General features: G+C 37.5%; 3 protein-coding genes across 5 annotated transcripts; 2 read left to right on the top strand and 1 right to left on the bottom strand.

The window, feature by feature from the left end:
• Positions 1-2,015: 2,015 nt before the first annotated feature.
• Positions 2,016-13,959, bottom strand: nop53 (NOP53 ribosome biogenesis factor). Of its 2 annotated transcripts, none has more exons than XM_079246716.1 (12): positions 13,753-13,959; positions 12,284-12,360; positions 12,083-12,182; positions 7,245-7,447; positions 5,985-6,040; positions 5,791-5,886; positions 5,556-5,657; positions 5,293-5,457; positions 3,228-3,403; positions 2,851-2,917; positions 2,210-2,286; positions 2,016-2,112 (listed from the first exon to the last, which is right to left on the bottom strand). In XM_079246716.1, exons 1-12 carry the CDS (start codon positions 13,956-13,958, stop codon positions 2,052-2,054), a joined length of 1,386 nt encoding a protein of 461 aa, XP_079102842.1. In that variant the 5' UTR covers position 13,959; the 3' UTR covers positions 2,016-2,051. The 2 variants fall into 2 exon arrangements, with proteins under 2 accessions (XP_079102842.1, XP_079102841.1); XM_079246715.1 differs by having other exon boundaries at positions 12,083-12,185.
• Positions 13,960-15,132: 1,173 nt separating this feature from the next.
• On the top strand, positions 15,133-17,802 carry LOC306760738 (histone H3.3A). Of its 2 annotated transcripts, none has more exons than XM_079246718.1 (4): positions 15,133-15,274; positions 16,214-16,356; positions 16,670-16,823; positions 16,912-17,802. In XM_079246718.1, exons 2-4 carry the CDS (start codon positions 16,229-16,231, stop codon positions 17,038-17,040), a joined length of 411 nt encoding a protein of 136 aa, XP_079102844.1. In that variant the 5' UTR covers positions 15,133-15,274; positions 16,214-16,228; the 3' UTR covers positions 17,041-17,802. The 2 variants fall into 2 exon arrangements, with proteins under 2 accessions (XP_079102844.1, XP_079102843.1); XM_079246717.1 differs by having other exon boundaries at positions 15,138-15,287.
• Positions 17,803-19,673: 1,871 nt separating this feature from the next.
• Positions 19,674-24,051, top strand: LOC306760960 (histone H3.3A). Its single transcript, XM_079247018.1, has 4 exons — positions 19,674-19,780; positions 20,939-21,079; positions 21,956-22,109; positions 22,542-24,051. The coding sequence occupies exons 2-4, from the start codon at positions 20,952-20,954 to the stop codon at positions 22,668-22,670; spliced, it is 411 nt and encodes a 136-aa protein (XP_079103144.1). The 5' UTR covers positions 19,674-19,780; positions 20,939-20,951; the 3' UTR covers positions 22,671-24,051.
• The last annotated feature ends 854 nt before the right edge of the window (positions 24,052-24,905 follow it).

Genomic DNA, 24,905 nt, shown 5'->3' on the forward strand with positions numbered 1-24,905 from the left:
AAAAAAAAAAAAAGAGTAAGAAATGGGGAAAAAAAGTCAGTTTGTGATTGTTAAGTGTGACTACAACAGGGTAGGGACCCTTGTGTCTTCAAGAGCCACTATCCTGCAGGTTTTAGATGCTTCTCAGCTCTTACACACCTGGTTAAAATAAATGGGCCCAAAAGCTTGTTAATTTCTACTGAATGACTAATTATTCAGGTGTGTTGTAGCTGGGAAACATTAAAAATTCACAGGACATGTCAAAACAGTCTGGAGTGTGAGTAAATGAAACCACCTATTATTGGAAATAATCTTATATTTGGGATCCTTTAAAGCACAAAAGTCAAACTCCAGGCTTCGAGGGCCAGTATCCTGCAGGTTTTTGTTGTCTCCATGCGCCAACACATCCAATCAAAATGAATAAATAGGTTGACAAGAAACAAAAACCTGCTGGATACCAGCTCTCAGGGACTAAAGTTCAACATCCCTGTTTTAAAGTGAGTTACATTCATAATTGGTAATTGTGTGGGACAAACAGCTCACTAAACATTAATTACTCACGCAGCTTTTGATCAACAGTTTTACTGCTCCATGAGCTCGTTTCCAACTAAATCTTATTGCTTTAATAGATTATAAATATCAAGTCAACCTGCAAATGTCTCTTTTCATTTAGAAATCTTGTCAGTTTTTAATGTTACATATGGTTTCATTATACAACACTGTCAGGGTTGTGGTCAGAGGTGCAAGACATTGGTTAGCCTCTTCTATGCAGGTTAATAGTTATTGGGATAACTTCTTGTTAATTGTCTTAAAAGGTACAGAGATTAATGTCACCCTAACAACAAAGTCTAATCCTGGTTTAGGACCAAATCTCTGAAAATTTACCTTCTCATTAGCATTATTGATTCAATCTGCGCTGATGCTAATTAAAGAAAATTAAGTCAATAACATGCTAATTTGGAGAATGCATTCATAATCTGCAAATGTTTGTTTTTACATTTGAAAACTTGAGTAAAAGCATTGCAACTGCTGCCAAGAATCACTTGGGTCTCATCTACATTACGTGGCTAAATGCATCGTACTGTAAATCTAATCAGTCCTGGATGAGGCTCCTTGGGGGACAAACGGAGGCTTTGTGAGTCAGCAGGTTTATTCATTGATGTAAAAATGTTGTTAAGCTACCATAACTGGATACAGTCCAGAACATAGTCAACACTGTCAAGTGAGCGATCATCTCATCTAGACAGCTACATAGGTGGGAGGGTTTAAAGACCCTGAAGGTAAAAGATTACATTTTAACACAGATTAATGGATAAGAAGCTTTGGCGTAGCTCCAGGCACCATAGGACCAGCAGGACACTGAAGACAATTATGGTTTTAAGCCAGCAGGGTAGAATCAGTTATCACAAGCCAACTTCCTCAAGTCCATCTGTCCCATGTTTAAAAAAAAAAAAACTATTGAAAAGTGTAAAAAAAATGTTTAAAAAAAAAAAAAAAAAAAAAAGCTTTAAACTACAGTGAGTTTGCTTCACTGGCATTTCTTTTGTATGCTTTGTTATTTATTGTAAACTGCTGTTTTTTCTGGAGCAACCATGACCAAAACAACACTTGTAAGATTATATTCAATAAAATGGGGTTTTTTTGTGCAGCATCAACATAGAAAGCTTTTGGTTTTCACTCATTTTAAAGTCCAGCATTTACTGCATGTGTTACGTGTTTGCAGTAATCTTCAGCCATGGACGTACTGACAGCTGAATTAAGGCAAACTAAAACTCTGCAGTGGACTTGATGTGGCTGCTGACCCTGTAATGAACCTAAGCTGTGACTTTTCACTCGTGTATGAGCAGAGTAGTGGCACAGTGACACTTGGCCTCAGCAGGCTCAGCTGCACACTAAAAACCCTTTGATAACCTTATCCTCATAGGGGCTCCTGTTACATAACACATACAAAAGTAACTCTAAATTAACTGGAAGAAGTCATTTAAAAACTGCTAAATTGTTACGTTGAGAGGAAACAAAACTCTCATACACATTGGTGTTTTTTATACTTTATTTAATATCCTTACAAGCCATTATGTGATCTCTCTAAATGCCCTCTTCTCAACATACTTCAACTTGTGTCGCCTCTTGAACCTAAAAGACAGAACAAGGTGAAAACTTATTTTAATAAACACACATTTTATCATGAATCTACATTTTATTGTTGCTAGTGTGAAGCCTGGGCTCTTACTTGGCTCTTTCTCTGGGTTCAATGATGTTCCTCTTCTGCAGGCTCTTGAAGCGGTCCTTGAGGACGCTGCCCTCTGGCTGCAGAGTTATGACATTACAAGAAGTAAGACCAAAGTCCCGTAAATCCATATGAAACTAAATTATCTAATTCTTATTCCCAACAAAAAGGCTGACAAAAGGTATTTTACTAAAACCTAATAGCAGGAGACATTTTTCACAGGCAATGACCAGATAAAACTAACAACTCCTACAAAGGAAGTGTCGATGTTAGCTTTATTTATGTAGCACATTTTAAAATGTATCAGTAATCAAGATAAAGTTCTGATTTTTTTTTTTAACCTTTTCTTTTTCAGGTTAAATGTTTGAAAATAATTCTTATCTACAAATAAAACAAACTTCATAACAAAAAGTTGAGAATTTTGTTTTTTTTTTTTAAAATTTCTTTGTTGTGACAAAAATTCCTTGCATATAAATCTAAAATGTTGTGACGAATGTAAGGAAATGCATTTGCAGGATGAGTAGCCGAGTTGAAAATGTGGGTAATGCCCATAAAAAAAAAACATACCAAATCTTCTCAGCTAATGTCAGAAAACATATTCTGCTGTTAACTCTTATAGATATTAGTGAGCAGAAGTGCAGAACCTTGAGTTGTCGCAGGGATCCAGGCAGCTCATCACTTAACTGCACCTCCAAGTCTGGAGCCTGGAACCTGGAAACAAGTAAATCAAACACTTAAAATAAAGATTAAGACTTTTTGCGTTGAATCAAATCACTTAAATGGTTTAACTACTGTTGAACATGCTGAGTAAATAAGAACATCTGTTTGTTGTCATGGGAACTCATCTGCCTGTAAGCAGGAGTAAAACAACTCTTCAACCTCTTTTTCTCCTTTGTCAAACAACCCTGATGATATCATCTCGGCTCAACTTCATGACACAAAATGTAACATGAACTGCTCTAAATCACCATAGCATCCATAACAAGCACACGCCTGTGTGAAGACCGAGTTAAGTGTATACTTGAGTTTGCCAAGACGTCTGGGCAGAGCTTTCTGGGCCTCCTGTTTGGCTTTACGTTCAGTCTGTTTGGCCCCGGTCTTCTGCTCCTGCTGCTTGATGGAGGCTTTTATGGAGCGAAGCTGGAAGAGCTGCTGCTGCTGCGCAGTCTGCTGCTTGCCTGCTAGCCGCTGCTGCTCCTAGAATGGGATTTAAAAATGAGAAAAATATTAACAATGCTGGACATTGTTTGTGGAAGCTAGTTACATCCTCCACGAGAAGCGAAAGCTTGTTTCTTGTTCTCTAGGCCCCGATAAGATAATGACGTCATTTTGTTCTCACGGACGTGTTTGAAGAAAGTTGAACACATCGGACTGGCAGAACTTTTTTCTTGTGAGGCTCCGAGAAGTATCGTGTGATTGGTCGGACATGTGAGGTGGGCGTGGTTAACACAGAAAGCATGAAGCGGAGTTGCTGCTTCTGCGTTTTTGCTGTCTTATTAAAACGGATTGTTTTAATAAGACAGCTGATTGAGGTGGTGAGAAAGTAGGAACATTTTTACATGTGGCATTAAAACACTCGGACCCAGCCACGTGCACGACCCGCCTGCTGCGGACGAAGTTGCTTGTTAAATATGAAACTAGAAAAGCACTTGGAGAGCGGAAAACTCCGCCAAGCACAATGTTAAAGAATTCTTTTAAAACATTCCTGGATCCAAACGGTGATCCGGATCACCACCAGAATTTAATCAGTTCTTCATTTTTACATTTCCAACAACTCTTGAAATGTTTATGAAAATCCGTCTGTAACCTTTTGAGTTATCTTGAGCACAAAGACGCCAAGAAAAACAATCTCCTCGGTGCAGGTAACAACCGGGTTCGCACATAAAGCAGACGTCGCCCCCCCCACAGGGATCCCTCCCCGCTGCTTCTCCTGGAGGATGCATGGACTCGACAAAAAAGAACTTTTTTTTTTTTGTTGTTCTTGCAGCCTCGAGAACAAAACCTCAGTTCTTGCTTCTCCTGGAGTTGTTTTAGAAGAGTAGTGGATGTAATGCTGCACCTATCGTAACTTGTATCTATGACACAGGCGAAACAGGAGACCTGGATTTACAACAACTATTTGATTCTGCAACATTAGGCACCTGGAAAATCAGGTCAGATGACAGCCTGAATATAATATACTTTTGAGTCACAGTAATTTTGTCTGTTTTTCAAAGGTTTGTTTTGTTTATTCGACTTGTCAAGTTAAATTACTTAAAATTATATATATAAAAAAAAAAGCAGATCAAACCCACACATTTGCTAACGCCACAATATTCAGCATTTTACAACTGATCCCACTTTCATTGTGCAATTCTGCAAATTCAATACAGAGTCCAGAATTTAAGCTCATTTAGATCTTTGGTAGTTTTTCAGAGAAGACAATGTAGCAGTGCATTAAAACTCAGACTAGAAATGAATGTCGAGACATTAAAACAACCTGAAACAACCTACTGTGTATAATACGAGGGTTTGACCAGTTCACTATTTAATCAATTCATTGTAATGTGCTGATTCAATTACAATTAGTAAATGTTGACATACTATTATTTCATACATAACAATAAAATTACAGAAATGCAGCCGGTAAGTGTGGCTGGAGCCAAAAGTCGTGTGTGTCGCCAGATCCTTAAAGCTTGGTAGGTAATCTTGCTCAGAGACTTTTTTTTTTTCTCTGGGTAAAGCGGTTCCTCATCCTGATAGTAATCTATACTTTTTGTAATCATGAACAATAAGAAATATAGTCAGACCCCTCAGTTCACTGTAAATCTGTAAAACTTCTGACCAATCTGAACATTTGGACCAACTTGACGTTGTTCAGTTTTTAGATTTAGTAAAAATGATAGAAATTAGGCTATGAAAGCTATAAACATGCATATTTTTACGTTAATGTCCATTATTATTCCTGGTTCTTAAATAAATAAATTTAAATGAATCCAAGCTGGAAGTGTTCCTGGTATGAATTATAAATATGTGAGTTTTTGACCAGAGTCACTTTACTTGATTAATTTGGCTTTTGAGAAAGTTTTAAATAAACTTTGAAGTACCTTGATCTTTTCTGCCTTTTCTTTTTTTCTCTGTTTCTCAGTTTTCTTTTCAGCCACAGCGATGCCTGCCACGGCCACCTCCTCCTCATCCTCGTTAGGAGCTTCCTCTTCTTCATCCTTCTCTTCCTCTTCTAGACCTTCTACCTGCTCACGGAGGATCGTCTCCTGAAAAAGCAAAATAAACGTAACCATACAGCACTTAAATCAAAGCTACGAGAGGAGTAAAGTCAGCTATGATGCAAGGCTGGGTTCATCATCTGCACCTCTGTAGCTGTGTCTTCTTTGTTGACAGCCAGCTGTTTCCCTATTTTGGACTCTTCCTTCACTCTCTTGACTTCCACCTCATGGGCCTCTTGAAGCAACGCCTGGGTGCACACAGGCATAACATTCACTTCAGTTCATTAGCAACTCCATTAGAGTTGCTAAAGATGATGACATCTTCTTGTTTTTATACACTGCGTCAGTAACTACATCTGCTTGCATAGAGGTTTGTCTTACTTGGTGGGAGAAAAAGTCAGGATTGTAGGATCCTCCAGGAGCGATCACCTCCACAGCTGGGAGCACCGACGGCTTCTCTTTCATCGTCTCTGGACGCTGATGATAGAACGCCACATCAGTGCGACTCCGACACCATACACAACTGTTTACTACCATCACTTTAACTAAATATATTATGCGATCACTAAGCTCACCTTATACACCTTTTTGCCAGTCTGCTGAAGATACCAAGGATCAGCTGAGTTTTTTACTGTATTTAAAAGAAAAACACAATGACGCTTTACACCTTACTGATATGCAATAACGCGATCTATTGGAAAAGTTTCATAATTTCTCCACAACTAGATAGAAAAACAACATGGGTCAAATCTCCAAGGTTGTTAGATATGAGTTGACTCTGATTGCATGTAAAAAAAAATGGGCTTCAAAGAAACAAAAGAGACGTAGTAAATAGTAATAAAATGAAAGTAAATTAAAAAATAAATACAGGATTTGATTTATATGTCAGTTTGGGAGTAATTTTATCTTAACTTCTATATAATTTAATTAACATAAATGGATAACCTGCAACTATGAAGTTTATCTAAATTCTTGCTTCATAGTTAAAGTACTCGTATGCTACTTGCTAAAGGTGAGTAAATTCTCAGTTTGTTTTTTTCTCCATGATAATTTACATAAAATGCGGATTTTAGAAAATTGTTACATATTCAGAATTTACCTACAATAAACTAACTTGTTGATAAAAACTGTCGTCTGTCATCGGCTACACAAAGCCATCTTGTTTGTGTAGGCAGAGCCCGAGGAAACCGAGGCCCTCCACACAGGGACGAGTGGCAGGGATTGTCCTTTAGTTGTTTATCAGTGAGTTCTGTCAGTTCTGTTCTGTGTGGATGTTTCTGACATTTCTGGAGTGCACAACTGTTTTTCTAAATTAGTTTCCAAAGTGAACAGATCTGCAAATGCTAATGTGAAAACACACATGCATCTTCTTTTCCAACCTGACGCTTCAGAGCCCTTTAACAACACTACCAGCATTCACACAAGTGCTCCATTACATGCTGGGGTGCAAACGTCAAAAAGAAAACAATACTGGTTGGTAATACCAACTGTTTGCTGCGTCGAGTGTCAAATCTGCAAGGCCCCTCAAAAACAACAATTACATGTGCAAATGTTGCAGGAGACAGACGAATGTGTCTGTCCATCTGCGCATCAGTCTTCTGCATTGACCATAAATGTTCTTTAGAACATCATCTTTAAAGGATAATGCGTCATAAGTCTTGTCAAATATTGTTCCTTATGTATCCTCAGATCCCAGATGACTGTTCACACAACAGCCATCTGAGCTCCATAGTGGTCTTCACATTCCCATGAAGGAAATACTGGGAGCGCAAGGATGGGATCATCACTGGATGGACATGCAGACACATGCATACACAGACCCCCCTCCTACTCACCCTCTTGTCCCCATATGTCATAATAGTCTCTGTCTGGGTTGTTGTTGGCCTCTGTCTTGGCCTTCTTGACCGTCCTGTCGACGGGCCGTCTGTTCAGCAACAGTCTCTGCCTCCGTGGAACTACACCTTTGGCTGCTAGCTGCTCAGCCTTCTGGGCAATGCGACGGAGTTTCTTGGCATTTGGTTGCTGGTAAGCCAGCACACTGGTGAAGAGGCAAAATGATATGATTGGTTGATTATATATGGACTTAAAGGTTGAGGATTTAGTGACATAAGAAAGGATGGGGAGATGTTAGAGTTCACAGAATAACAGGTGCACATAATGTTAGAGGTGACAGTGAGATGTGTGTATCTCTTTATATCCATAGTTCTCAGGAAGCTGTTCATAAACCATCTCCTGATCTGTGTGTCATCACATTACCAAAAGGATGAGATCATTACCGAACAAATAACAGTCCTCAAACTTTCTTAAAACCACAGGCAGAGGTGCACAATGAGGTAGGATACACATGGATGAGTGGACCTGATGTTTCCGGGGCGATATGAAGATATATATCCTTTGGACAATAGAAAATGTCTAATGTTTCATAAGAGGCTCTATCGTTTACGCCACAATAAGGTCCTTTACTGCAGTATTTTATGTCAAGATGCACTTTACAGCATGCACGCTGCAATATATAAAAGGAAGGAAGACAGTAGCAGACGTGTTTCTGAGCTTGTTCAGAAAACGGGGGAAATTTCTGTTGCATGGATGCAGTTTGGATATAAAAAGACCGACGAGGAACCGACAACAGACTAGCTCACAGTCCCAACAACGGACTCCGACACAACTACGTTTTTTATCACCTGCACAAGAATCAGGATAAAGAATACAGAATAAAGAATAGAGTCAAAAATTTGCAGCACCATTTAAGGCTGCAAACGCAGCCACAAATGGTGGCGAAACCTCATAATAAACTCTAGACGTAAACGCTGCAACAGGCATTTACTGGTGAAACGTCACACGGCCATAGTTCCCCCAGATGGAAGGGGATCACTGCTGCCGTTGCACATCTGACACATAACTGATGTCTGACACAAAATTACACAAACAATTTTATGTCATTATGTATATTGTTATGGGGATATAAAATGAGCTATATCGGTATATGAGATTTTGGTCGTATCGCCCAGCCCTACGTACAGTCATCCAGATGATCCGAGAAGTTTACTCCCACAATGCTGATTTAACTTTTCCCAACTTTCCACACGCTACCATAGTAACAACTCATTTCAGTCTAGAAAAAACACATTAATGTCACCCAATTGTATAAATGATAAAAGGGAGACAAGAATATAAACTGTTATTTTAACTACAAAGTCGACATGCGTGGAAAAATACGGAATGCAAAAATTTCAAGCTTTCACTGTTGCCCTTCCGCTAAATTCCCACAGGTCAGAGAAAACTCAGTGTTGCAACAACATAAGCTCACATGAAGTCCACCACCAACAAAAGGTCAGGAAGTGGACTACAAAACAAAATACATTGTCAGTTCAGCGCACAATTATACTTTTTAAGAGAGTGAGAAGAAATTATAACATTTCCATCGTTCCCTCTTTTAGCAGTTTTTAACTATCCTGATTGAACTCAGACATGACAGAGGTTGTTCGTCTTCAGGCCTGAAAAACTTACAACAAAATTATCCAGTTATGTAATTAATCTGGACGGCATTAATCTGGCCTCCAGTACCACTGTGAGAAATCTTGGAGTCATTATTGACCAGGATTTGTCTTTTAGCTCACATTTAAAACGGGTTTCTAGAACTGCCTTCTTCCACCTGCGTAATATTGCAAAAATTAGGGGCATCTTGTCTCAGAAAGGTGCAGAAAAATTAGTCCATGCCTTTATTACTTCCAGACTGGATTACTGCAATTCCTTACTTATGGGTTGTCCCAAATATGCCCTGAAAAGTCTCCAGCTGATCCAAAATGCTGCGGCGAGGGTTCTGATGAGGACCAGCAGGAGAGATCATATTTCACCAGTTTCAGCCTCTCTACACTGACTCCCTGTTAAATCCAGGATAAAGTTTAAAATTCTTCTCCTCACATATAAAGCTCTCCATGACCAAGCTCCATTGTACATAAAAGATCTTATAGTTCCAAATTTTCCAAATACAGTTTACTGGTGGTTCATAGTAGGGCTAGGCGATATGACCTTTTAGTAATATCCTGATATTTTTATGCCCTGTGACGATATACGATATATATCTCGATATTTACCTTAGCCTTGAATTAATGCTTTGGTGCATACAATCACATCAGTAAGATGATTTTGTTGCTCCATTAAAACATAATTGTTCATACTGTATTAAGATATGCTGATTTTAAACATTCATGCCAAAAGGATGAAATTTTAATGAAGCAAATTGATCAAAACCGTATTTATTGAACAGTTAAAGCAGTGACAGAAACATGTCATTTTAAAACAAAGTGAAGTGCCTTTGCATGATGTAATAAATGCAACGTATGAAAATAGGTGCTCCAGGGGGTGACTTTTCAAATGATGAAATAAATTTGTGGTACTACGACCTTTTGTGGCGATTTTGCGACATACATTGCATACGACAGTTGTTTGGTCAACATCCTCTCTCCGGTATCCAAACCACTGCCAGATGATGGATCCTGTACTATTTTTCTTCTATTCTTTTCTTTTTTTTGCCACTGAAACAGTCTATCCCTTTGAAAAATTATTTTGAATACCATTAAAACGACATTGTATGAATCCGCTTTGTCCTGCTTTATTAAATGTTAGATTATCAAATATCAAATTTAACCAAAGGATTGTTATGTTTTGTGGAGTAGCTAGCTGCATGTTCAACCCTCTTCCTTTATCTGGGCTTGGGACTCCCACAGTGACCCAAAAATACACTTTGACAGAGATACATTTATGTTTTTTTATTTGTGTAGTTTTCTTACTTTTAGTTTTGTCTTTTTTTTTTCCTTTTTTTTTCTAGTTTTAGCTTGCTTTGGGTTGAACTATTATAAAGCTTTGCTTTATGGATACGTTTTTGAGTTGTCGTGTATTTTTTTTTTTTTTTTTTTTTTAAATCGCAGAGTTTAGCATAGAAATCAGTCTTATAATACAGGCAGAATGTCCTTGTAATGTCTCCAATAAACGGCTTTAGCCAGCCTTTGAATTCAGGATTTGATTCCCACTCCTTTCTGTACTTTCTAGAGACATGACGAGCTAAATAAATATTTAGCTTGTGTCACACACAGTGGATGAGGTGAGTAAGTGACAGAGGCTGTGAATGTAATCAAATTTAATAATCATTTTAAGCGTGATGTGAAAAACTTTACGTAATGCAATTTACGTCCCACTCTGTAATCCAGAGCGGGATCAGTGGCGGATTTGGCTTTTCAGTTTGACTGTAGGTAGAGTCGTGCAGGTGTCCTCTCTGCTCCTCTGACTGGCTGCAGCTGCAGCCGGAGGGACTGAGCGCTTTAGGACGGGGAGAGACTCTCGTTCGTAACAATAACTTTACAATATGCGCTTTAAAGTCAGTCGCCAAAACACCAGGAAAGTCTCCAATAACCCCAGTAAAAGTCGCTAGATTTGTTGCTCGTCGCTTTTCACAAAAAAAGTCGCCAGTTTAGCGAGTTGGCAACAGTGGCAACACGCTGCCTCTCATGACGTAGCACGTAGCTCACGTTATGCACGTAACGAGGTGCGCTTGCTTTAATTCTCTGTCCAAAGCGGTGCAGAGTCGAGGAGGAGGGAGGAAACCCCGCCCACAGCTAAAAACAACTGCGTGACAACAGGATACTCGAATATGTAGAATATAGACATTTTCTATATTCGCACAGGGGACTAGCCACGATATCTCAAGTATATTTGATATATCGCCCAGCCCTAGTTCCCAGAGTCTCAAAGAGTACTATGGGAGGAAGGGCCTTTAGCTATCAGGCTCCTCTCTTATGGAACCAGCTCCCACCATGGGTTCGGGAGGCAGACTCCCTCCACACCTTTAAAATCGAGCTGAAAACCTTCCTTTTTCATGATTCTTATAATTAGGATATGAGCATCTCCTGAGTTGGAGTCTGAATGTACGGGACCCAACTGTCCAGGTTATGCTCATTGCTCTTATAGTTATGGGTAGTCTAGCCAATCATTACTCATGTAGCAATGGGGATGTTACCTGATGCACTGAGATGTACCTCGCTCTATTACTCTAATATATTAATGTATAAATATATGCCAATATTGTCGTCTCTAACTTATTTCTCCTTCTTTCTGCAGGTTTTCCTGAATAAGTGCAGTTGTACATGTTGATCTGTCTTTCCTGTCCTCTCCACCCCAACCAGTCGAGGCAGATGGCTGCCCTCCCTGAGCCGGGTTCTGCCGGAGGTTTTTTTCCTGTTAAAGGAGAGTTTTTTCCTTCCCACTGTCCCCATGTGCATGCTCAGGATGGGGGATTGGATCGGAGTCATGACTTGATGCAATCAGTTGGTTTCTATTATAAGATATGTATCAATTGGCTTGAAATGATGTGTATGTTGATTTGTGTATGTAAAGTGCCCTGTGACAACATTGTGGTGAAGGGGCGCTATACAAATAAAGTTGAATTGAATCCACTCTAAGTTTTTAACCACATGCTGCATTTCCCTTACATGCTCAATGCATCTAAAGAATAAAAACAGGTGGAAAGGTGAAAAGTGGGTGGCCATATCCTGTGGCAGAGACTGTTTGAAGGAGGACTATCCAAATGTACCTAGTTACTAAAGAAAAAAAAGGTCCCAGCACTCAAAAGGCTGCTTTAGAACATGTGGAAAAAGCCAGTGTCACAAATAATACTCACTCTTTAGGGGGTGGAACGAGAGAGTCGTGCTGAAGGATTAGATCTATCCTCAAAGGACGCGTTGCTTTGCCTTTTCTCTTTTTTCCTGCATCGGGCTCTGCTGCTTCATAGAAAAAAGAAATATTTGCAAGTTGCTCAACTGTATTTAATCAAGGCATAACCTTATATAACAACTCTGCAGGTAGCAAAGATAACATTTACCTTTTTGTTTAGGTTTCTGTGGCTGTCCAGTGTCGACAAAAAACAAACTTTCATCTGACTTCTCAGACAGAAGACCCCTGAAACGCATGAAAACCACATATGTTCAAAGCTGAAAACCTGTTAAAGATTTCTAAAACAATCAAACAGATGCCATGCTGTTGGATAAGTAGCAACAAAATTAGCCGAACAGTTCACACACAAGTATAGCTGTGCTCATATTTATTCATACCCTTTCATTAAAGAAGGGGAAAAAAAACAGCTGCCTGTAAAATTAGCTGAAATTGACAAAAGTAATAATAAATAAAAATTTTATGATCATCATGAAATTATTTTCCAATTCTGGTTCAATAGAATTTAAAAAAAAAAAAAAAAAAAGCAAAGAAATAAGATAATTTATTACATCACTCAAACTAATATTTTGTTGAACAATCCTTTAATGTTTTTCCGCTACAGTCAGGTGTTTTCTGTTCCTCTCAGTCAGACTTCTGCACCTGTTGACAGGTATTTTGTTCCACTGTTCAACAGAAAAGTGCTCTAATTTGTCCAGGACCAATTTGTTTGTTTGTTTTTTCTTTTTCAACTCAATTAAATGAAAAAAACAGTATCTTAAATATGTTTTTGCAAATTTTTAGTTATTGTTCCTTTTTAAGTCTCCAGTTATTTGAGTGACTGTTGTAAATTCAGCCTTTTCCTAAATGAAAGGGTATGAACACCAGGGCTGTGACAATATGGTTTTGTCCAGATTCAATTCAATTCCGAATTTGCTGGTGCCGATTCGATTTAAAATGTGATTCTCACAATTCTTTGATTTAGCTGATTTTTGTAGATTAAAAACCAAAACAAACAAAAAAAAAATGCATAAAACTTTTTTTGTATGTCTTTTTTTTTATTTCAATGAGGAAAAAACAACACAGTAGCTAGATCATCATACTGCTGCTATAAAGCCCAAGACGAGAAGTTGAAAAGAGCACTAAAAATAATAAAAATGACAAAAGTTTATAATTATTTTTATTTACTTGAAAAAAAAAATCGATTTTTTTAACAAAAAAAAAAAATCGATTTTAGAATTGTGAAGCAAAAAATCCCGATTTTCGATTCGATTTTCCCACCCCTAATCAAAACATATGAGCACAACTGTATATGGCGAAAATCACGAGCACGCGCAGAAGAGGCCAGTCCAAAGAAAACATCAACAAACATTGACCCATCTACTGTACTCAAGTTTATTTGACTTTATTATTAACTCCACGAACAGTTAATTTTTTAAAATGTTTTTATATATTTATAAATATTATTATAAACGATTAAATAAGCAGACGTTTACATATATACAATTAATTATCCTAAAGAAATGGCAACTTCTGTGTGGAAATGGTCGACTAATGAGAATATAAGAAACAAAAGTCGGCAATGTTTAGATAATTTAATTTTAGATTATCTTTGCTTTCCTTCCTCCCCTCCATACTCACCCAGTGGTCCTCTCCTGATGCCTGACATCCTCTAAAAAGTCATCCACGTCATTTATCTCGCTGTGCTTGTTCCAGTTCTTCTTCTTATTTTTATTGACGCGTTTTCTCCGGCTGCTCACCAAGTCTGAAGGGTTTAAAGCGGCATTTAAAGTTAGGAAACCGGGCTGTTTAGCTGCCACGCGTTTCAATCTCCTGGCAGCCGCCATTTTAGAGGAAAAGAAAGAGGGAGGGCCATAGACATCATATATACATAGACGCTGCACTGTATCGAACTGACGTCTCATCTCGCCGCCATCTTGGATGGGGCTCCGATGCGACTCCAATGCACGAATTTTTACCTGATTTTTCTCACAGTTTGCTTTATTACAAAGGGCAGATATATTGTTATAGATAATTGTAAAACATAAAAAATAACGTGCTTTTATGGTAAGGGATTGTTGATGCTAACATTAGGGATTGTTAGCATCACTTAGTCATGCTGCTATAGGTTTAGACTGCTGAGGGACATTTCCACATACACTGAGCATCTCTCTTTCTCTCTTTATCCCTCTCTCTTAAACACTTCATTTGAGTAAAATGTATCATATGCATTTTGTAGATTATTCACTGTGTTAACATTATTTATCAACCAATGATGTAGAAAAGTGTTTTGTTTGTGTGTTATATACGCGCTGTCCACAAAAAAAGAGTTTTGTGGGGAAACTACGTTAACGCTGCAGCATTAACGTAGTTATTGACCCATCCAATATGGCGGCGACGCTGGTTAAATCTCCAGCACTCAATGGGGCGTCTATGTATATATGATGTCTATGGGGAGGGCTACACGCTTCTTCTTCTTCTCTTCGCATGAATGACTCAGAGGCACCACCACCACCACATGCAGTTTATGGGCGCCTCCTAAAGGAGGGTTGATGTAAAGCATGATCAAATGCCTTGGGGGGGCAAAAAAACAAAAACTATTTTAAAAGTAAAATAATAATTTTACAAGTCAATTTGGAACCTTTTTATTCACATCAGCGTCAATATATACATTGTGAATTTAATTTAAATCAGCGGCGAGTCACATAAACCTTGCTTAAATACGTCTGTATTAGGTTATGTAAAAAATAATTAAATATTCTATTATATTCTTGAGGGTTAATATTTATAAAAAAAAAAAAATTAGTCGAATGTTGTTTAGTTTATCTACTCTTTGTGTTATAATCTTTATTCTAGTCTAGCTAAAGTAAATATATTGTAAAACAAAATCGTTCTCGGTTTTCAAAAAATGTCACAAACTAACAAAAAATGTAATTTGTTATAATTCTTAACAAAGACTTGTTGCACAGCTGCATCCGTCAGCATGACAGCGCAGTTTTTATCATGTTGCCGCATGTGTAATATGTTTTTCCCAAATGCATGATGGGAAATGTGTCTCCTCTTGCTTTCCTATGTTCATTTTTTTTCCTCCCTTCGTTTTATTGCGAGAACAACGCTTTAGTGACTGAAGAGTAAATTCCTATTTTTAAGGCGAAATCTTTAAGTAAGTTTTCAAGGTAGGTATAATTATCTGAATAAAAGTCCACCCTGTCGTTTAATGTCATTTTAGTTTCGGATTAAAGTGTTTTTGTGTTTTATTTTCGTTGAAAAAGAAAAGGCAGAGCTGTCGAGCTATTATCCGCCTTGCTCGGGGAGTCAGGGGTGCCCTTGCGATTTGCTCGATTTTCACTCGGAAATGCGCCTAATGTGAAGGGCCATCCGGCGAAATATTGTTAACCAGTTGATCCTTTGACATGTCTAGTATCATCCTACAATATAATATTCCACTTTTATGTCGCGGTTTTCATGTTCTTCCGACGTTTTTCCAATCGACTTCTTCGTTTGCTTCGACGATTTTCCCTTCCCGTTTACATTCTTCTCGCCAGCGGCCAGCCATCATCTTTGAATGCGCTCGTTTGCTAACACCGGGCAGCAAGCGCGGGCGGGGTCGCCTGTTTTTACGATAAAATAGCCCATTCTGTGTAAAATAAACAAGTCACGTGCACTTCCACTGAGTCCAATACGAAGAAACGAACGCACACAAGTTCAACACGCAAAGGGCGGGGTTTGTAAAACAAATAGCGTGTTGTGAGTGGACGAGAGGTTAAGAGCATCCCGCCCCACTCAACCGTTCAAGTTATTTGATTGGTTTACCCGATAAAGAGCTTAACTACGATTGGTCAGCTTTGCTGTCCCTTTCCATAGCCATTACATAAGCCATTTTGAGTATTGTAGTTAAAAAAAAAAAAAAAAGATAAAATGCTGCTTTTTTTCTTTCTCATTTTTAAAAAGAACAGTAATAATTTCAGAATTTGGTATTTCTATTGTAAATTTGAAGTGGAAAAAAAAGGAAAACAGGAAAAAAATGATCAGTTATACCCACCTGCTTTCTTAAACTCAAGATGAAAGTAAGTTATCTGAAGGAAACTTTATTTGATTTTAGGTCATCTGAAAAAAAATGGCCCGTACCAAGCAGACTGCCCGTAAGTCCACTGGAGGCAAAGCTCCACGTAAGCAGCTGGCCACAAAGGCTGCTCGCAAGAGTGCTCCTTCCACTGGTGGTGTGAAAAAGCCCCATCGCTACAGGTAAGAAATTACAAAGCTCTCCAATGTGCTTAGGCCCATTAAACAGCTGATCAGATGTATTCATTTGCTTTCATATGACAGACAAACACCAATTCCTATTACGTATGAAGACATTTGATTGTTACATATCTTGTTACTGAAAAAAAATGATAAAAATAATACACATTATAACATCTCTTAGAACTGTTTGAGAATGTAATTCAGGATCTTAGATATTTCAGAGGTATAAGTGCGGTAATCCAGTAATGCATCTCTTCTATGCTAATTTTTCATGACGATTCATGCTTCTGCTCCTCTCTAATCATCTCTCCAGGCCAGGTACTGTGGCTCTGCGTGAGATCCGTCGTTATCAGAAGTCCACTGAGCTGCTGATCCGGAAGCTGCCCTTCCAGCGTCTGGTGAGGGAGATCGCCCAGGACTTCAAGACCGATCTGCGTTTCCAGAGCGCGGCCATCGGAGCTCTTCAGGTCTGTATTTAAAGGATGGCACTTTTTTAATGATTTAAATTCCATCATTCCACTAAATACGCAATTATTTTTGTTCTGTCATCTGCAGGAGGCCAGTGAGGCCTATTTGGTGGGTCTGTTTGAGGACACCAACTTGTGCGCTATCCACGCCAAGCGTGTCACCATCATGCCCAAAGACATCCAGCTGGCTCGTCGCATCCGTGGGGAGCGTGCTTAAAATGTTTTCTGAGTTTTGAAATGCTGTCCTCTTGTTTCTCTCTCTCCTTCCTCTATACTTAGTAGTTTGTTTTGAGCTTCTATATATATATCATATGATTGTGATAACCGTAAATGTGTGATCATGTCTTCTTTGGTGCTACCAGTAGCTGATATTCTATAGAGGTGTCTTTATGTAACTTTCAAACTTTGAATCAGAATACACTCATGAATTTCTAATAGTAAGCGCACAGGAATACCTTATTACCTCAAAGAATAAGGTGTTTTTTCAAGCAAGAAGTGTATGATTGGGTATAGGAATTAGCATTAAGGTTGACATTTTCATCTGAGAATGGACACAATTTTATGAGTCTTGATCTTTTTTTAAGGAAAAAAAATTAAATTTGTTGTAAAAGTAGTGATTTTGGTTTTTTTTTTAATTTTCTTTTTACAAAATAGTGTATTTCTACTGTTACTATTCAGCGTATCAAAATGCAAAAGTTTGATTCTGGTTGTCAATTAAAAATGTCATTGTGCTATGATGACAACTGCATGGTTTGACAGACTACAAGCGGCATATATGTAGCAAACCTGTGTTGATCATGTTTTGATTTTCAATCATGTTATTATGTCCAGGTAATGTTTTGTTTCCTCTCTCAGGTTGACATGATGACCTAATTTTTTTCTACTGTGTTTTCGATTTATGTTTCGGTCATTTTTAAGAGCAAAATATTTGTACTCTGGAATTCACATTCAAACATAATAAACTGATTCTTGTGGTTAAAGTCTATGTGAGAGTGCTGCTGATATCCGGGCTGGCATATTAAATAGTGTAAGAATTGAGTCAAGGTGTCGGGGGTCCACTCTGGGGGTTTTGCGTGTGTATGTGTCTGATAAGGGATTATATCTGTTTGTGCCCAGAGGCACAAGCATAAACCAAAGTCAAACGCACACAAGCTGGAGGGGATTCTGATATAAGCGCTCTTCTTTTTCAGACTTAAAACCACTATTGATATTAATTTACAAAATTAGAAAAAAAATCATAGTTATTTAATATCTTTGAATAAACATTACGCCCCGCGATACTGATGAGCTGTCTGGGGTGTATCCTGCCTTTCGCCCAAAGACTGCTGGGATAGGCTCCAGCTTCCCTGCGACCCTTAATCGGATCACGCGCTTAGGAAAATGAATGAATAAACATTACTTTATTATAGTTTTTTTTCTTTTACTTTAGTCTAAATATAAGTAGTAATATAACACATCACCATCTTTCAACAACTACCAAAAGTAAAGCTTACTTTTACATGTACCTTTTCTGCATGTTTTAGTATGCAGAAAAAGGGTTAACTTGTTTAAAAGTAGTCCACTGCTTTAAATTTATTCTACTTTGTCAAAATAAATATATATATATATATATATATATATATATATATATATATATATATATATATATATATATATATATATATATATATATAAAGAGCAGGCTAATTTATACATTAATGTCAGACCCCAGTCTGGCCAGCATGTGTCAATTTTTTTTTTTTTTAATGCTTTATCTCAACTCACAATATGTCTTACAGTTCACAGTGAATGACATTGCAATAATTTACCACAAAAAAAAAAAAAAAAACCTCAATTGAGAAAAATAAAAACAATGTTTGTATTTAGGACATTATTATATCATTTTTAAATTCTTAAAACAACAGAATAAGAAAAAAAAGAATTTTGTTCAGAGGTTATTTTAAATAAAATGTATAAGCATGTTCAAGGACATAGGATCTGAACTTAAAAGACAAGAGACTCTGGCATGTTTTGTTTTGTTTGTTTTTTTATTAGATTTTATTGTGACAATACATATATACATATAAAAAATACAAAGTAAATAACTAATTAACATTCAATAAAACATATCAAATAAATCACATCACTTCTAAAGTGTCTTTTGATATATTTTCTTCGGAACCCAGGAAAATTATTGATGTGGAAACAAACAAGTCCACTCACAAGTGAACCTTTTCACAAAATGAAATTCTGTGTGAACATAGCTTAGAGAAGATCTAGATAACAATTTAATGTCTTGTTAAAAAAAAAAAAAAAGGAACAAAAAAGTTTCATGTGGGAATGATAAAAAAGTTAAAAGTAAGATAAAATGATACATTTGTAAAGGGTAGGGACTTAATTTAGATCATATTCATAAATGAGAGAATAAAGTTTGGTAGCTTGGGCATTTTTAATCAATTTTAAACTTTTGTAAAACAGAGTTCATGATTCAAGGCATTAGGGGGGATTCTGTGAACCGGCATGTATGTAAAATTTGGCAAAAATGATAATATTGTTAATTAGAAATTGCATTGTCTTATTTTCCATCACAATACGAAGTTGTATAATGTTAAATTAATTAAAAATATACATTTATGGATTTACACTGAAGCCATTCCTGTATTGATCGCCACAATCTATTGATTATTTCACAACTGTAAAACAAGTGCTCTGTTGTTTAATTTTTTATTACATAAGTAACAATTATTTACTTCAAATGTAAATTTGGATCTGATAAATTCATTAGGGCGATATATTTTATCTGTGAGAATCCGGCACGTGTCAGGTTGTAATGACCGAGATGATGTGTGAGCACCGTTGCATTGTGGGACACATGATTGATGCCGCGGCCATTTTCCCGCTGGACGCTGCTTCCCATTGTGGAACAAAATAGAGACAAGCGCAACATTGCAGACGATTTCTGTCCACTTTCCTGATCGGTAAGCCTCTTAAAATAAATCGTTTTATCAGCATATATAAACTTAATAATTTCTAAGTTTCGTCTTTATGCATTAGTTGTGGAATTGAGGTGAAAATGTCTGTTTTTGTCGTGTGGGTAATTGCACAGTGCTGCTGTCGGAGCGGCAGTGAAATGCGGACTTCTCTGCAGATGAGCGCAAATTCAGGTTCAAATTATGCGCCGCTTCAGCTCGGTTCTACGCAGCCACTGGGGGCTGTGGAGCTCCCCTACATGCATCTATTGGTACCTTGAAATGTCTTCTGTGTTGTTCTCCTATTTTCCGATATGTTGGAACAAGAATTATTTGTAAAATTGAAGTTGTTTATGAGCTACTCGTACGCTCCTCCGCGCTCGGTCTTTATCCCGTTGGCGCATCAAACCGCCGCCATCGCCAGAGCGGGGTGGGCGGGGCTAGCAACAGTGGCAGGCAGCTGTAGAGTCCGCCCACTTCATAAGTTCTGCATCCCGATTGGTTGTGAGGTTAATATTTTTTTAATTTACATTTTGGTCTAACAGCCAATAGTATCACGAGCTGTCTTTGATTGATGTTTTTGGGCTGATTGTAATCGGGAATGCAATGTATGTTTACTTTAAGAAAGATAAAGTTGTTAGTACGAGTTTTAAAAGTGTTTCATAGCATAAACCAGCATTATTCCTATCTATCAAGTGTCATTTCACGTCAGCTGCAGAGCTATTCAACGAATAAAGTTCAGTCATGAAAGATGCATAAATCTGAAGCTCAATCATTTGTCAGTCTTTAAGATAAATGATAAAAATCGGAATAAGAGTGGCAGAACTCTTTCGGGTTATAAAATTATGACAAAAAGCAAACATACTTTGAAACAAATGTTGACATTGATCAACATTGAGTTTCAGAACATTTCAAGTAGGATTAATCATTAGTTTTAATAAGTTTCTTTAAATATTTAACTTTAATCTAAACTTGAATTTTTATGTGATCTTTATGTGGCAATTTAAAATCAAAGTGCTGGGTTCTTTAAGGGGCAATGCTTTGAATTTAAGATATTTGATAAAATGGGAGCATTGTCCACTTTTCATAATCATATGAGGTTAATATCTATGAAATCAAAGATGGTAAATTATTTCCCCCCTTTTTTTTTATCTTCATCCTCATCAGGTGATCTTAAACAATGGCCCGTACCAAGCAGACTGCCCGTAAGTCCACTGGAGGCAAAGCTCCACGTAAGCAGCTGGCCACAAAAGCTGCTCGTAAGAGTGCTCCTTCCACTGGTGGTGTGAAGAAGCCCCATCGCTACAGGTGAGCTAGACCACAACAGCATCGACATTAGAGTTTCTCCTCTTAGTATTTCCCCTCTGTTCATGGAAACCAGCATCGATCAACTCAAATGAAATATACTTTATTCATTCCCGAGGGGAAATTCAAGCATTAGGGTATCAAGATTACAATTTTTTGGTCCCGTATTTCTCAAAGAAATAATCACAATTTTATAATTATCACAGTGTATATGATATAATTAATTTGTGTAAATTCACATGCACGCTCTTTGTAGCTCTGTCAAGATGAACACATTAAAAATATTACTCTGTGGAATTAACTCGTTAACAACATGCCACATTAAGAATTAAATGTGTCATTATCTGTGCGAGAGAAGCTGATTTTTGGCATGTAAATGCTTTATCACAATGGTAAATCAAATCCACCAAAAATTACTTTATTCTCCTTATGCATCAAGGTTGGGACATTTTTTTCAAGTTTTAAATTTAGAAGTTTTTCAGAGGATGACTTGTTTAATATGTAAACTAACTTTGTTGTCATTATGTGCACAAGCTGGTCTGCTGTTATGAATTATATATGATCTTTTGTGTAAAGTGTTGTCAAGGAATCTTTACAATTAATTAATTGTGGCATTTAATTAATTGTAAATCCCAGTAACCATGACATCCACAGCTGGTATTAATCTGTTTGTTAATATCACTTGATGATGTAGTTTTCTTATAAGCTGTAAAAACAAAAATGATATAAATGAATTCTCAAATATGGGTCTTGGACTCCTGCAAAGCCAGCTGTGGTTTCTGCTTTGGGTACTGGACCTCATTTCTTTATTTCAATATGAACAAACTTTATTGTTTCAAATGATAACCTGTTTTTCTTTTTTTTTTAAACTGTTTGAAGGCCAGGTACTGTGGCTCTGCGTGAGATCCGTCGTTATCAGAAGTCCACTGAGCTGCTGATCCGTAAACTGCCCTTCCAGCGTCTGGTGAGGGAGATCGCCCAGGACTTCAAGACCGATCTGCGTTTCCAGAGCGCGGCCATCGGAGCTCTTCAGGTACGTTACAGAGGTGCCAGGGTGTTTGAATAATGTCAACTTAGATGTTGCTTTGTGTGTATTTGAGAGGATTGTGCATCTGAAAGTGAAGAACCCTTATTTATTGGTGATGTATTGCAAAAGCTGGCTGAAATTTAAACGGAAGATTAATTATTCTGAAAATATTTATGTAAATGCATAAAATAAAAACTTGCTCATCAGAGAAAAGAGATTCCAGTCAATAGTCTAAGTATGGACTCGTAAAGCAGCATTTTGCTCATTTATTCAGCTAACAGTTCTGTAACATGTATGATTGACTGTATAGAAAGGTTATTTCTGACATTTTTTGTTAAAACTCATGTCAAAACTCATGACTTTGAGATAAAATCACAAGTAAAAAATCCCATCACCGGCTGTAACCATTTTTTTTTCTTCATCTGTTCCTCTCCGCAGGAGGCCAGCGAGGCCTACCTGGTGGGTCTGTTTGAGGACACCAACCTGTGCGCCATCCACGCCAAGCGTGTCACCATCATGCCCAAAGACATCCAGCTGGCACGTCGTATCCGTGGAGAGCGCGCTTAAAACTCACTCCTTTCCTCTTCATCTTCTCCTTTTCACCTCATCCAGTCCTTTCCTCACCATCTATCTATCCGTCCCTCTGCTCCTCACCAACCCCCTTCCTTTAATCCTTCCCCCCTCCCTTGTTTGTAGTGTGTAGAGGAAAACTGATTATATTATAATTAAAGTGTATAGTCGTGTTTTTCTTAGTGCTTTTGGCAGCAGACTTATAGGGTACTCTCTTTTTGTGCATGTACCAACTCTTTGGTGATGAGACCTCCTCAAGCACACATTTCCTAGTTTGCACTGTTTCTAACTTTGAGGGTGTGGATGATTTGTGGGTGTGATAAGAAAAATATGGACTATAGCGATGCAGATTTGGAGGGGACAAACAGGGGAAGAGGACAGGTATTTTTCTGCTTGGGGGGACTGTGGTCTCTGCAGCAGGGTGCTAGAAGAACTTGTCTGCTCCTCTTTTCCTGCTTCTGGTTCTCTGCCAGTCTCTTCTGAGATAAGCAGAAACCATCCCCGTATGTGTCTGCATGAGTGTGGGCTCTGATCACCACAGCAAATTGTATACAGTCCATCAACATCATGCTTAACATGTTGCTGTAATCCATTATGTAAGTTTTTTGTTCTTGTTTGTTTTGTTTTTTTTGTTTTTTTTCAGCTTGTTTTTTTTTTTTTTTCTCTTCATGCTATTTGCGGATAACAGAGATGGGGGGGGGGTATGAATGATTGACATGCAGAACAGAAAGCAGATTTGAATTTTTTTTCTATTGAAATGTGAGTCTACTGACCTGTTTTGGCTCCAAATTTTGATCCTCTTGTAGACGCCTATTTCCTAACACCGAAGAGTTTAGCCTGGTATGTTTCTGTGATGTTCAAATTGGTTTCATCGAATAATGTTAAAGCCAAAGCTTAAGAGCTGAAGCATGGTGTCGAATATTTTTCATACCTGTGGCTCTTTTTTTTTTTTTAAATAAAGGACCTTTTTGTTTTTTAAGGAAAGGTTCATGTAGGTTTGTAACATTCTCTAAACCAAAATCTCTCCAGGTGTTTAAAATAATGATTTTTTTATTTTAAAAAAAACGCAAAAATGACTTAAATTAAATGTATCCTAATTCAGTGTGACACAATTAATGATACTAATCTTTTCTGTATGCCTCCCCCTGTGCTTGTTTTGTTTTTTTCCTTTTTGGATCAGTTGATCATCTGTGTACCATTTCTCAGGTTGACATTTTCCCTTTTAACTAAGTTTGTTTTTGTTTTTATTTTTTTTCCCAGTTTGATTTTCTTTCTTTTTTTTTCTTTTATGAAATGTTGAAGATAATGTTTCGATTATACGATATTTGTAATTTCCAGATTTGTCATATAAGGCGGTAATAAATGGATGTTACACACACTGACTGTGTCAGAAGTCTCACTCAGATATGGATTGGGCTTAATGTTAGTCACTGTTAAAGATAATTATTAAATTAAAAGCATCAAAGCTTGGCTGTGGAAATATAATGATAATGCTCAGCAACCCAACATGGCACAACTAAATGTATGAAGCTTTTAATCAAAGCTTGACTACATTCATAACTAGAAACTCTTCACTGAATATTCACTGGCGCAAGTGCCAACTTCCCCACTAGATGGCAGTAAAACAGCATTTATAACTTAAAGTCTAGCTTTAAACAGCACAAACCAAGTAATAAACCTTTTGATGCAAAGAGCTACAAAATGTAATAACTTGGAATGAAATTAACCTTGTGGTTTATGTTTTCTAAACGAATAAACAATGGTATCGATGTTAGGGGTCTAAAAACCACAAATGAGTTTGTATTTGATTCACTCTTGCAAAATGCCTATACATTTGTGTGGCATTGTCAGGCTGAGTATTTATCTATGTAAAAAGATATTTTACTGGTAACTCCTGAAGCATTGCCAGTTGTCTTCTGTACACGTGTGTTGTCTTGCTTCTGTCCGAAAGTAATTAAGGGATGTAATTAAGAATTATGTTAAATTCTAACAGGCACAAAACCACAACAACACAAACACACAGAATGATGTTAGATCCTAGCATGACAATTAATATCCTTCACTTGGTTGACATCATTCCTCTTATCAGTGTTTGATTTCATCCTTCTACTTCCTTGATTAAAAGGGATAAAGCCATGCCCGCTGCTATATTCATTTCAATCAAATACACACACATTCACACAGATGCACCAGTAACACTCTGGCCTCAGCAACACTCATTACAATGAAACA

The sequence above is a fragment of the Telmatherina bonti genome, assembly GCF_933228915.1.
Source record: "Telmatherina bonti genome assembly, chromosome: 9".
Taxonomy (NCBI): domain Eukaryota; kingdom Metazoa; phylum Chordata; class Actinopteri; order Atheriniformes; family Telmatherinidae; genus Telmatherina; species Telmatherina bonti.